The sequence below is a fragment of the Ornithodoros turicata genome, chromosome 1 (assembly GCF_037126465.1).
Source record: "Ornithodoros turicata isolate Travis chromosome 1, ASM3712646v1, whole genome shotgun sequence".
Lineage (NCBI taxonomy): Eukaryota > Metazoa > Arthropoda > Arachnida > Ixodida > Argasidae > Ornithodoros > Ornithodoros turicata.
Window position 1 is genome coordinate 4,501,733 of NC_088201.1, and position 14,948 is coordinate 4,516,680.

Below are 14,948 nucleotides of genomic sequence, written 5' to 3' on the forward strand. Positions count from 1 at the left end.
ATTCCACAGCCCAGACAACACGCTAGCAGCATGGAAGCTGTCCCTGCAGTTCACGTAACGCATGTCTGAATGTTTTTTTTTTAAAAAAAACATTCTCGAATACATCATTGCAAACTGTGAACAATTTTTTTTCTAAGGTTCTCGCTCTCGTGCGATTGGATGAGCATGATGATGGTGGTATTTTCTTTTGTCATCTCACGAGCGTTGTGTGTGGAAGACGACTGTGATGGAAGTTAACCATGCATAGGTTATTTTTTATGGAAAATGTACGTGCTTGTACAACCAGAGTATGACACGGCACAAAAAACCCATTGGTTCAACAAGTGTCGTTTATCAAACACTTCACGGGTGCCATGAAATACATGGTTTCTAAACACCTCTACGCGGAGGTAACACAACGTCGGAAAAGAAAGCGGGGCAGGATGAAGTGACGTTCAGTAGGCATCCTCTTTGAGGCGACCGCCGTCCCCTTCGGAAACAAAACGTTTGCGGCCCCTGAAATTGGACAAACATCAGGTGAACTGCGACAGCATTATTGGTGCATGTCTCGTACATCTGGCAACACTGAAACATTGTCAAACACACAGGATGCGCCTCATCAGCGTTGTCCGCCCGATACAAAGGGCACAGCCGATAGGATCATCATCATCATCATCATCAGAAAGAGCCCATTGCCACAAAATTCCTTCCGGTATACTACAGCCAAGTTTCACCGCAGAATAATTAGAGCCTGAAGTTTTCGGGAAATATTTTTTTCTAAATTCGGGGGGTAAAAATTAGGTAAACAAACATGCGCTCTAAATTCGCGCGAATTCTGGTGAAAAAAAACCTTCCAGTATGCTAAATTTAGGGAGAAATCGGGCACAGTTACTCAAACTAACTGCACCAGTTTGGTGCAAACGGTGATGCAACTGCATTTGCTGCCAAACAAGTTAGTGTGCATTCCTACAGGTGTCTCAGTGAGGGCAATCTGCTGGGTGTAACGTGTAAAAATCGAGTGTAACATGTAAAAATCGGGTGTAATGTGTAAAAATCGGGTTTCACCCTAGAGAGGCAACCTTCAATTCGGGGTGCAAATTCGGGGAAGAATCGGGGTTAAACCGTAAAACCTCAGGCTCTAAGAATAATCAACAGCTCCATTCCTCAAGGCACCGCACCCCCTTCCTCTGTTTCCCGAATATCCCAATCCGACAAGGAGAGGCGACTTAAGCGAGTACGACACGAACCTGCACACAAGAATGGTGGAACGAAAACCAACACTGCACTGAACGAATGGTAGCGCCGATGGCGACTGCACACACGCATGCAACCCGCACGCGCCACTGTTGCGTAGTTCTGTATCGTAGAAGTCTTATTCGTGCACCTACACGTCGTATGTGGATTTCTCACATAAAATTTCAGCCATACATTGCGTGCATTTCGCTAGTGGAGGCCAGTTACCAACAGCGGGTCGGAACAACACGCGTCCTGCCGGAGCGGAGAGAAGCCGCCGAGAAATTGTTTGTGAACACGTTCGTGAATGCACTGCTACAGAGCGTTCCCATTAGGGGGACGCTGCATGGGGAAGCAAAGGGCCGTGCTGTGCTGTCCCGGCAAACTGCGGGCCATATGGGGCCATAAAAAACGACATGGACTCGAACATTGTGCCGACACAAGTAGTTGTGTCGGCACGAAACAACTGGTACAAAGTTGTTTGGTTGTGTATTCGTGCAATGCGAGAATATTCCCGTTAATCTCCGGGTAAATGGAACCGAAAGTGGAACTGGCTCGAATGATTTCTAGGTGCTCTTGAACACTAATGAGGGCCATTGCTACGTGCATCGTAGTTCGAGCCTTTCCACTCCTGGTCGTAAAGAGACGGCAAACGCGTGACCGCAGGCAGCACAAAAATGTGCGCGCCATAGTGTCTCGCTCGCAACGAAAATCAACCTCATCAACGATTTTGAAAGTGCAAAATGGCACAAGAATCACTGCTCTCGATTTGCACCACAGAGAAAGAGAGACTGTGGCTGGCATATCATGAGGAGCTCGAAAAGTGTTTGGTCTTGCGGATGAGGAAAGCCAGAATGTGCGACCCATCAATGGTTCCATTATTCATCCTGAGGCAGAAGAATTCCTACTTGGCATTGGAATTGAAGGTTTTTCCTGCAGCGAAAGTTGGACGGCGAGATTTAAAGAGTGCAACGGTCTCATATTTTGATGCCGCAGAGTGCAAAGACTGGCAGGCACGATGAATCGACATATTCTTTGGTTCCTAATGAGCGAAGCGCCGTAATGAACCTGTCCCGCGTAACAATAAACCTCGCCATTATAAACTATACGTTTGTTACAGTATTTGTGCCCCGTCCCTTCGGGTTCCGTTTAAAGAGATTTCACTGGATCTATATACTTATATAGATCGAGCCATTCCTAAGCCGCGACTCTATTGAAGGCCTTACCTTGACGGCATAGCTTTAACCACGTCCTGCGACAGGAATCCGGCCTCGCTGCACCGGGTCACAAACTTCTCGAGCACTGTGTACGCTGGTGGGACGTCAATGCAAATGTCGGGCATCTCTTGAAACACCCGGTCAAAACCCTGCGGGCAACGGCACAATGATGCGCCTCTCGCGATACACTCGCTCGGGAGCTCTTACCCGCTTCATCTGTTCGGGGGTCACGATGACGCTCTCGTCGAGCGCCTTGAGCAACTTGCACATCAGCTCCATGGCAAGGTCACCCATGTCTTCTATCACCATGACGACCGCTTCGTACACTAACTCGTGGTGGAAGTGCGGCACCTCGAGGTCCTGGAGGCACCGGATGGCCTCGTTCACGTCACCCGAACACAGGTACTCCTTCAAGAGCATTTGAATCTGAAGGAAAAATTAACAGTTGGAGCCACGTGTTTACTCATCGGAAGACATTATATGCTGCATTGATTATTTTATTTGTTTTATTTTCAACAATACTGCAGGCTTTAAAGGGCCCATGCAGGAGTGAATACAAGAGGTTGAAGGTAGAGCCCTGCGCGGATAAGATTTTTGACATCCGCATTCGACCCGCATCCGCGCACACGTTATCCGCATCCGATCCGCATCCGCAGCATACATAACCGTTTACATCCGCATCCGATCCGCTGAGCAAAAGGCAACATCCGCACGTTCCGAAGGACGCGTAAAGACCGCCGGAAGCATGTTGGCATAATTTCGGATACCTCCATGCTGTCACGGACTCACAACGACAAGCAAAGGTAAACCTTTCATTAAACGCGATATGGAGAGACGAGAGACTTCTGGAACGCGTGGATCGCTACCTCGCTGGTGCTCGCGTGGTTCGAGACGCCAGAATGCCTCCTCTCCCGTCTTGGCCGTGCATGGTCAAAGGTGAACCCGAGCATGCATGCGCTCGCTGTCAGCGCGCAATACAAATAAATTACTGGTGGAAAAATTACGGCACGCGGTATATCCGCATCCGATCCGCTACCGATCCGCTGCCTTCGCATCCGCATCCAATCCGCATCCGATCCGCACACCGCAGAAAATGCTAAATTTTCATCCGAATCCGCAAGTATCTTGCGGATATCCGCTTCCATCCACGGATGGTGCAGGGCTCTAGTTGAAGGTATACATTGGCAACATCGAACTGCATCATAACACAGTATATAAGCTCTGCAATTCAACTTTTAAAATGTAGCACCGATTGCTGTTGAGAAGGCATCGTCAGAGGCGAACGCGCAAGGCGGTAAATTGTTCCAGTCCTCAATAGTCCGGGGAAAGAAAGAGTATTTATATCTATTAGTGCGGGCAAAGATAGGTGTTAATGAATGTTGATGGGAATGTCTTGTTGTCCTCGAGGTCAATGGACAAATATAACTGGATGGACTAATGCCTAATCTCCCGAAATAGAGAGACCGCATAAACATAAGCCGAGCAAGTTTACGTCGGTGCTTCAGTACTGGAAGTCTAGACCTACGCAAGAGATCACTGATTACTGACCTTTCTCCCACCCACACATCGACCTTTTGAAGGTACGTACTACTAGGTGCTACAAGTAGTCTAGTGCTAGTACTGACCACGACCTACTAGATTATGACGACCATCCATGGCATGGCACCCCTTCCCAGCGCCGCATTTGGAAGCTAGCGGTGGCGCTAGTCCTCGTCCCAGTTATTGCTTCCTCAACTTCTACGATACTTTGTACTTCAGCTTACCTTAGTATTTCTGTACAAGCGGTGGATATTCCACAGTTGTTTCATTCTGAGGTTGATTATCATCATCATTCTAGCGTTTTCATAGGAGCTATTGCTGTTGTCTGCTATGGTAGTCGTACATACACTTCTGCGCGTTCAGAATTCAAATTTCCATCGTTCAATCGTGATGCAGATCTCGCGTGCCGATGAGTAGCGCCCCCAGCGGACGGGCTCCTCATAGAGGTTACCAAATTATGACATGGTCGTTATAATCTAGTAGGTCGTGGTACTGACCCTTCCAGGTGCATTCTACTCACATTTTTGCAAAAGACCACAATGAGTGTGCCGTGCTTTATCAATAGTGCTCCGAATTTTACTAGAAGCAATTACTAACTGCTGTACTGCGCTAATTATGTTACACAGTGGCTACATAAAATTTTAAACTTTTCAAGACAAGTAAGCATAACATCGTACCAACCTGCAAGCTTTAAAGCTCAACTCTACCCATTTCTGAATGCAAACGGCTCAGTACATCTCACACAAAAAGTGCAGAGTATTAACGAGGCACCAAGATTTTGGGTTTAACCCTATTTTTAATGTATTTAATTATTATATTCTGCGTCGAATAGGATATTCAATATGAGTGACACACAGTATTTCCTCCCAGTACAATGTCTGCAAACACTCAGAATAAAACTGGATTAAAAAAAAAAACAAAAAAAGAAGCTGCCTGAACAGATGCCATATATGTTTCATAGCTCGATTATTATATTCATCATACACGCCAAACAGGGTGCACCCATACTCAATACCTGTAAGAACCAGACTAGAAAGGCTGGAGATCGACCAAAAGCCAGGAGACATATTGAAGAGATGAGACGTAAACTGGCTTGCCAGCTTGACTGGATAGCTTACTGGCTTAACATAACATACTAAGAACAAGTTTACTGTAACATTTCGTCAACATCACACCGAAAACAAACGGTAATCTATCCGGGGTCTGATTTTATATCTTCGTTATTCCCTCGTAACGCGCAGGGAGAGGCCCCTGTGGCTATTCCACGCATTAAACCCAGCATTAATGTGCCATGACTCAAGGAACGCTTTTACCGCGGAAAAATGCATAATTCATAGTTCCCCGCTGCGGAATTCAGGATTTGGCGCAGCAGAAGAAGAAGGGCCTCAACCCTGAGAGAACCAGTCACACAGAGCTCACCTTCTTCACCAGGTACTTTACAGGACGCATCCCTCCCCCCATCCCCCACACGTTGTCCAAGCGCACCAGACCGTGCTTCATGCTGAGCAATGTACACGCGTGCTGCAACGTTTGCCTGAAAAAAAAAAACATTTGCGACAACGATGAGCTGCAATTCCGGTATCTTGTGCAGAGCACTCACTTTGCCAAGGGACAGTCAGTCTCCTCCAGGTTCAGCTGCACGTACTTGGGAGGAATGCAGTCGTCTGCCACGGCCCGGGCCAAGAAGTTGCCCAAAACCTGAGCGAGAATTGATTGCCTTATGGGCCCTACTCTGCTCAACGCTCGAACAGCGCCACGTGCAACGTCCGAGGAAACAACGGAGTGAGGCTTAAGACGTACACATTTTCCGCGAAGTTTATAAGCCTCTATAAATTTACGTGGACATTTGGGTCACGGGTGAACACCGCCTATTCGTCCCTTCGCGGAAGACTGGGGGAGATAACCATGCTTCGACGCTACCCTTGCTTCGATTTTTCGGCCCAGCCCCAACTTCACTGACAAGAATTCAGCCCAGAATTGTTGCATTGTTCTTTAATATTTTTCCTCATAATTTCCATAAGAGACATAGGCATTAGGCTGTCTACATGGCTACACTTTCAGGCTCTAGCAGACACAATATTTGAAACGAGAAAGTACGCTTTGCTGCCTGCGTAGTTTGGGAGTGAATCGCAATATTTGTTTCCAGATTTTTGCGCTATTTTTCTTTCCAGATCCTGGAATGTACCAAAACACCACACAGAGTGAAAAGAGCGTCAAGTGCAGGGGTGTCGCTAGAGCCCCCTCTAGGTGAAGAAACATACCTAACAAGAGAGACAAAAAGCAGAAGGCGGCATTCCCGGAGAAAAGGAAAAAGCACGCGCTGCACGTGTGGGCAATAAAACGTGGTAAAGGCAGCACACTAAAACAATGTACCACACTTCCGAAACTGTGAGGACCCTTTGGTTACGTCACGCTTACCGTTGTTGCGTCTGGGGTATCGAGGACGAGATCGGGAAGACTCTTGAGCAGCAACTGAAAGCCCTTTTCAAAGTCCGGCTCCGCCAAGATGCGGCCGTACATGTCCGATAAGAGCACCGACGTCATCTCCCGATGTGAAGGCTTGCGCTCCATGGCCAACGAGATGGCCAGGCAGGCCAAGTTTGGCCGGATGTGGTTGAGGTTGTATTCTTCCAGGGAAAGCTGCGGACAAAGTAAACACCAGAAGGGATCATGGTGCCACTGATGTCAAACTTTAAAGTAGCACAGAAGTCATTTTTAACACCCAGTTTTCTTCCTATAAAACTGTTAAGTTTGTCAGTAAGATGCACCATACGAAGTAATTTACACCACAGAGTCATAATTATCGCAGAAACTGAATTTAAAATACGCCACAAAAAGCGACCGTGCGCAACGGCGGTGAACAGCAGTAATAGCCTGTGATCTGCCTGGAACCTCGCGCTGACGCTATAAGGAGAACGCTCGCTGATTGGCCTAGAGAAATGTCGTCTGCTACTCCGCTGTCGTCTGCTACTCGGCTGTTCGGGGTTCTGATAAAGCCTTTCTCCTTGCCCTCGGTAATGCTTCGGCCGCTCCTTCTATCCCCAATTCTCCGGGAGAACTGGCAAAACAGGTTTACAGCAGCAAAGGGACAATGCGCTGACCCCCACTGACCGGCAAACCAGAACGAGTCTCCTTATGCCGTCATCGGTGACGTGCCATCATACCTCCTCATCCTCGTTATCGCTGGAGTGGCGAGTTAAGGGTGAAGGCGCGGAGCTACGTTTATGTGAGTTTTTTTCTGGGAAACAAATTGCACACATCAAAACCTTTCGCGCTATTCGGTATAATGACACACACACTTTCATCAGATGTCTTAATCTGAATTTTTTTTGGGTGGCCCTCTGTACTCCTTTAAAGGAAAACAACAGTAAAAAAAAAAAAAAAAAAGGGGGGGGGGGCAGGGAGGAATCATGCAGCTATGGCCCGCCAAGTACAGCTTTAAAATCCTCAGCTGATTAGTGATGGCATAAAACCTGTAAAAGGTTTATACCGGTATAATCCTATAAAAGTTGAACACATTTTATAAAGTTTGACAATGTTGGATTTTATTGCTGCTTTACGGTGTCGCGTTTGGGTTAGAAGAGAAGAAGGAGGCAGGGTATTTGAGAGAAGGAAACGTGTGGGACGAGCTACGTACTGACACGATTTTTCTTTCTTTTCAAGTCACAGAACACTGACAACAACATCACAGCTGCCCATAGACCAGCTAGCAAAAATTAAATCCCAAAACAGAACTTGCATTAAAGGCGTTGGGACACTTTCATAGATGTGGTTCATTACATCATGAACGCCTTGTACTGCGTGCTAGAATACCGAGGAAAAAAAGAATTCTTCTTCTACGTGTCGTACTTAGCGAGATACAATCCCCCGAACGCACTCCCCAGCAAAGCGCAGATGTCAAGAGAGCCCAGAGTTGCGTCCATTCCCATTGGCAGCCGCAAGCACGTCGCTTCTCGTGCGCCGCCTCACTGGTGGTGGCGAGGGCTGTGATGTCAGAGCCGCGTGAGTTTCGGTGTTCGCGGTGCCCATTTACTCCGCTTCTATCACCCTCTTCCAGTGATGACCAGTAGTTAACTACATGTAGTTAAACTACCTGATTGTAGTTAAACTACTATTTGGAGTAGTTAACTACAGTAGTTAGGTTACTGCAGGCGCCAACTGCTTCCGATTTTGCGGCAAGCTTTACGGCACGATTGTGCTTCCGACTTTTACCTTGATTGATTTTACCTTGATACCTTGATTGTTTGATGAGAACGGAGGTGCAGAGCAATTGTGCCGCGCATGTGTACAAAGTCTTCACTTTTATAGCTGCTTGTGATTCATATTTAGGTGTCCAAGAACACTATAGAATGGAATTGGTGTTGATGGACAACATTAAGTAGTTAGAGATGTAGTTAAAATACATTGCAGTAGTTACAGAAGTAGTTTTAACTACCTCCCCTGAAAAGTAGTTGAACTACTAGTTAAACTACTCCATCGCAAAGTAGTTAGTAGTTATAGTTAAACTGTAGAAGTAGTTAGTGGCCATCACTGCCCTCTTTGCTGTGAAACTTTCAACGCACGTTCACATCGTGCGAATAACTTTTTTTTTTTTTAAACGTTTTTCCGAGATAACGTCAGGAAGCGCAATATCAAACTGTATCTGGGTGTTCGTGACATTCCCTGCTCTGGGGGCAAGTTGAGCCTAGTACCCATATAAAGCATATATAAAGGTTTTGATGCAACGTTTTTTTTTCTTCTCAGACTCCATCAACTGATACAATCTGAAATAAATGAGGCACGCCACGAAGATTTTTTCCGGTAAGTCACTTCGACCCACGCTTGTTCCGGGGGGACGTGAATGGGCTCACAATATTCTGGGAGAGGGCAAAGAGAGTCGCGTCAACTATTTTCCTCCTGCGCCAGAAAGGGTGTCTCCACCTATATACCTAACCGATACCTAGCTGCCACAAAATGCAAGGAAAAACGGATCCTTCCAACTTTAATATAGTCACGGGTAAGTTACTTTAAAAAAAGTAATTGAGTTACAGCTAGTTTATGAAAATACTAACAGAGTTGAAAATGTGTTACTTTTTCAAAACGTAACTAGTTATAGCGACAGTTACCAAGCCAAGGTACCTTGGTTACTTTATTGTTAACATTTACTAAATGACATCCGAGAAAATGCAACGTTCCAAAGTTTTATTTTACGACTGCATCACGTGCTCCCAACACTTACGCGGTGGTTGTTTTTTTCAAGGCGTCATCAGTACGCTGCCCACTGCTTCAGTCCAAGCCCACACTAAACGGTCACTCAGCAGTACGAACGGTGAAGCGTTCTCAGAATAGCAGTCTAAGGAACAACAGCATCGAACGCTACCTGAGTAACGTAATTACGGTGATTTTCCTTACGGCCAGTTTTCACCAGTAAGTGCTAACTAGCCGGAGTTAAAAGTTACTTCCCCAGAAACGTAACCTGTTCCTGAAATAACGTAACTACACAAGACCGCTTCCATTTTGGGGCCTATAGAAAGCCCCACCTGTTGTTCCTCAGATATTTCGTTCAAACTTTGTTTACAGCGGAAGAGACAGACGCGGTTAACACATTAACGCAAAGATGCTTAACAATTCCTAGTAAGCAGCATGCTGTCACGTTCTTGTATTGTTATCACCGATTTCGTTCAGCTTTCCTGCAGGTTGGTGACGTTATCGCTAGATCCCTCTAACCTTCAAGAGCATGGGATGTTATCAGTGAGCTGTTCGCTAGAGCCTTCCTGATAGTGTGCCCCCCCCTAAAAAAACATCGTTTGCCAGTGATGAGCTAAGTGTGGAAAGCAACAGGTGGAAAGCATGTAGTGAAATGTAGTGCAACTGCATGACAAAACTCTGCCCACAGCTGTACTTCGCTTGTGTTTCTGCCTTATTTGTGCGAAGGGGAAAAAAAAAAAAAAAAGAAGAAGAAAACATTGAAATGGGCTCCGCAATTTTTTTTTTCTTTTCGGCAATTTCTATTTTCTTTGCGGTTTAGATCTCTCGGTCTTCGCATAAATTATGCCCAAATGGGTTCGTTCAACACTTACCACAACCTCATTGGTGTCGCCATGCTCGAAATACTCGAGGAGCAGCGGATAGACAGTCTTTTCAAACTCATCTTCCGTGAGTTCCGGAGTTATCGACTCAAACTCGTAGTTCTCCTGCAGATAAACAGACAATACAAATCAGACGTGGATATAACTGCTGCTGCTGCTCGCTAAAATTCTTTTAAAATTCTTCCATTTCTTTTTCAAAGCTAAATACCCCATCGCAGTGCACAAATAAGCGGGTGCCAGATGTACTCCAGATGTCCCTGGAGTCTAAAGTGGGATAATATGTTATAGTCCTAAAAGAATAAATGGTAACCAAGGCCTGGGAAAGACTATGTAGTCCGAAAACAAGGTGCATCAGACATGACATAAGGAAGAGAAAAGTGCTAGCACATGCGGAATTAACGCATTTGAACATCATACACACATGGTGCATGAATCTGTATAGAAAGAGTAATATAAAGTAAGGCTAATCGTATGCTAAACCTAATAAAATGAAACCTTCAAAAAGCATCACAGGAAGTTAAAGTAACGGTTTACATTTCGTATGTTAGGTCTATATTAAAATATGCCTCTATTCTCTGAGATCCCCACAATAAGAACTCCACAGATAGTCTTAAGACTAGACAAGATAGGATGGCCTCATTTGTTTTGAACAATTATACACAAGCATCAAGTGTTAGAGCAATGGAAAGTTCACTGAAATGGGATACACTGGAAATTCGTAGAAGGAATTTAGGGCTCAAATTGCTTCACAGCATATTTCATAATCGTACCGATCATTCTAGTAGTGTCAATAAAAACCGTTATCTTTTACCACCCGCCTATCTTTCTTACTCGGATTATGCTATGAAAATAAAAGAAATATATTTGAGAACAGACTGATTAAAACACACTTTTTTTTTTTAACAATGAAACGACTGGAACAGACAGCCCCTACCCCCATATCAAGAGAAAACAATTGGCACTTCTTGAGGAGCCTCTTTGAAATGTAAAGCACCATTCAAATTATGTCTCCATGGCCAGTTTGCTTTTGGTGTATATTATGTTGGTAGCGTTTGATAACCTTTTTGAAATGTAATGCTTTAGTAGCAGCTTTCTCTCAGTTCTCAGCTTGCTACTGGCACATTTGTGTTGCATAGCAGTTATTATGCTAGGCATACCTGATAGTTGAAATTAATGTACATACATTATGCTTTAATGATATGCAGTGAAACGATTGCTCTATGTGCGAGTATGTATGTGGTTTAGCCATCTTATTTTATGTTTGTTCCCCCCTACTATAATGCCTCACGGCAAAGTGCGAAGCCCTGCAAAACAAATCAATCTAAGCGCACAATTTTCTGCTACACTACCTCTGAATCTACTGACATATACATAGGGCCTGACTTTTTAGGGTTAAACCCGTATCCGCCCGATATTTACCCCCCCGAATGAAATCTCTAAAATTCGGGTTTAACCCGAATCTACCCAAAAATATCTGGGTCGCGCAGCACACTCATAAGCGTGCATTAAAATAAAGTTTGATAACATTGCTAAACATTAGTTCCATGTTAAGACAAATTTTTATTAAACAAAAAAAATCACCCGAATACACCCGAATTCCTGACGACAGAATATGCCGTAACGGGATTTAACCCGAATACACCCGAATTTTCAAATGAAAAATATCACCCGATATTTACCCCCCGAATTTGGCCAAAAATAAAACCCGAAAAAGTCAGGCCCTACATATACAGGCTTTTTTTTTATCATTTACAGAATTTTTTATAATAGAGCTATGACAGCTACACAGACGCAGTTTTCACAGGTGGGTTATGCGGTCAGGCGGACATTCTGCCGGAAAGCGTATGCAACCAATTACCTAAACTTCGATAATTAAATTATTAATTAGATGTTCTAGGGGAGATGCGAGATAGCAAAAATAATGAACGGCTCCAATTTTGCTAGCTCGCATTTTCCCAACTAAATCTAATTAATAAGTTAATAAATTAACGAATTTTAGGTAATTAGTCATCACGTAGTTCTTGTCCAGCAGACTATGCTTTCAGGCAGGATGTCAGCCAGGTCGCATAACCTAACTGTGAAAACAGCATCAAGGAAGCTCTCATTGTCTTATTATAAAAATCTGTAAAGGATTAAAAAAAAAAAAAACTGTATATTGTGGAGCAAATTCATCGCCATCCTTGCACGGGCGATTCATTCTCTGTTGGCCTTCGCTGCCTAATAAACGAAACAGTTTATTAGGTCTTATCAGTCTTCCGTCTTCACAATAAGTAATGTTCTAATTAGAATTGTGACTATGAGGTGAATGCAGCTACACATATTGATAAAAAACTGGTAGAGACATCAAAATTGTGACACAAACTTTGTCAGAATTTCTGCTGCAATTTTCGTCAGCCGCCATCGTCATGCAGAAACAGCAACAAAAATCCAGTAAAATCATGCCCCGTGCATATTATAGGCCTATCCCAGTCAACTTTTGACTGAGATAGACCGTTCAAAATGCATGGGGTAAGACTCTGAATACCCTGCACTTTATGTCTGTATTGCAATGATGTAAATAAAAAAATATAGGCGCACGATAAAATTTCTTGCAGACATTTTTGCGACTGCAATGTTTCCTATATTTTCTGTGACGCGATCCGAGCATGCAATGATTGCAGTATTTCCCCCGTGCATCTTACGTTACCTTTTTCTTTACAGTGTTGCACAATGTTCAATTTATTTATTTTTCTCGAGCCGTGGGATCAATGCTCATTGCGCTACAGAGCAAAAAGTGCTTTTTATACGCAGGGTGTGTGCAGATAAACTCCAGTGGCATCTGCACGCGCGACTCGTCGTCTGCATACCGTCTGCGTCGTCTGACGACCTTCCGGTGGCACACGACGGCACATTTATGCATGCGAAAGCTACAGAAAAACCGTGGGAGCCACACTCTGCGTAAGAAATAAACAGAGCGATGAAAACATCGGCTTACGTGTATCAGAATAAGGCAACGTGGCGGCCTCAGGAGCTCTATTCGGGCATCGCTAGGGGAGTTATCGGTGCAGAAACCGACGCGACGTCCTATATATGGATGCTCATCAGTAGTGCCCCTAGCAGTACCCTGAGGCTCCATATCATACTCTCCTGAGGCCACCAGATTCTGATACACGTAAGCCAATGTTTTCGTAGCTTTATTATTATTTTTTTTTTTTTACGCTGAGTATGACTTCTACGATTTTTCTGTAGCTTTCGCACGCATAAGTGCGCCATCGCGTGAGCCACCGGAAGTTCGTCAGGTAAAGCAGACAACGTGTTACGCGTGCAAAATGCCACTGGAAATTATCTACATAATCCGTTTTTTTTTTTTTTTTTATACAAACTGGCAACACTCACCTGATTGTCAGAATCGTAGTTTGGATCTCGCACGTCGGCCGTGATGTCCTCGTCGTCGACGGAGAGCTCGCTGCCCGGCTTTCCCCATGTGCCCTTTCCCCCAGCGCCGCCTGAAGAGATGTCGTAAACATGAAACATTATTACAGACACGCTTCAGCATCACACGATCATTCGCGTCTCATGGAGCATCTGATGTTTGCTTCTTGTTTACCCCACCCCCTTGACAAGTCAACAACCATGTGATGATAACGCACCAGCAGACGCATCCGAAACCAGAAAACACGCCACTGACAACTAAGTAAACCATTACTGCTCGGCAACATTGCGACGATAAACCGCAGTTAGCAACACAAGTAGCAACACAGCTAGCGACAACATCATATAAAAACACAAAAAAAGGAAGCCTCGGTATCCGCCGCCATATTTATGTTTACATTCCGACCGACAAAGGCGCACTGCAGACGCGCGATTTCAATAAAAGGACCCGAAGCGTTTTTCGGGGATGTCACACGGAACTTAGTTCACATTTAGGCGACAAAATTTCCCAGTTTACCTTTCTTCGGCTGACCCCTTCCATGACCATTCCTAGGCCTTCGGCTGTTCTTCCTGAACTGCGGGTGCGTTCGCGTGGTCGCAACCACGACGGGGCTTACGTCTCCGGACGCGAGCATCTTAGATGGTCGTTTCGCCCTCCTTTTTATTCTTCCGTCCGTCGACGGGCGCTTTGCGTCGTTGTCCGAAGACACAAGCTCGCCGTCCTCCGCGCCCATCACAGACGCATCAGCGTGCTCAGTATGTACGGCATTATTGAAAACGTCGGCTTCGCTGGCCATGGCACCTGATAGTTATTTCTCGGTAACTACTTCACTACCCAACCTCTACGTTTATATCTCGGAGGAGTTATAACGCTCCCTAACAAATGTACCGCTAACAAGTAAAACTTTATCACTTCGAAACCGCAGCACGATCCACAAACAACTTTGCGCCTCTTCAAAACCCGATGCGAGCACGCAGCACGTTCTGCGCCAGACGAAAGATCGATAGTAAAAAATATTGCAAACGTTGTTGTAACAACGAAACGTTATTTGAACGTTCTACAGCGAGTGTGAAATTTGATGATAGCTAGGTCAATATGTTGAGTAGAGCCTGAAAATGAAGATCGAATTAGCTTTTGTCTGTTATCGTTGTTGTTGTTGTGCACATCTTGCGTCAGGTTTTGACATTGGAGTTCTCCTCCGTTCCTCATGTACGTGCTAGCACGTGCGTACGACTTGTTTACAAACAGCTGGGATGCCATTGTGAGGGATAGTTGACTGATTTAGCGAATAAATAAGGCCTATTGCGTTTATTTAAGTAACACACAGTAATATCTCAATCTCGTTTGGAATTGTCACTCGGTTATCTATGAAAACTGAGTGTGCGATCGACCTGCATCGAGTGGTGAGTGGGAAAGCTTGGCCGGCTCGGCTTGTGCGCATGTGCAGTTGCCGCGAAGGAAGCCTCCTTGGTCATTGCATAAATGAATATATTTCACAAC

The 14,948-nt window shown here is 44.9% G+C and overlaps 1 protein-coding gene across 1 annotated transcript; it reads right to left on the bottom strand.

Annotated features, from left to right (window-relative positions):
- Positions 1–307: 307 nt before the first annotated feature.
- On the bottom strand, positions 308–14,416 carry LOC135377347 (programmed cell death protein 4-like). The gene is made up of 9 exons (XM_064609703.1): positions 13,965–14,416; positions 13,412–13,521; positions 10,028–10,141; positions 6,387–6,608; positions 5,569–5,666; positions 5,388–5,502; positions 2,637–2,855; positions 2,439–2,578; positions 308–495 (listed from the first exon to the last, which is right to left on the bottom strand). The coding sequence occupies exons 1-9, from the start codon at positions 14,242–14,244 to the stop codon at positions 435–437; spliced, it is 1,359 nt and encodes a 452-aa protein (XP_064465773.1). The 5' UTR covers positions 14,245–14,416; the 3' UTR covers positions 308–434.
- Between the last annotated feature and the right edge of the window lie 532 nt (positions 14,417–14,948).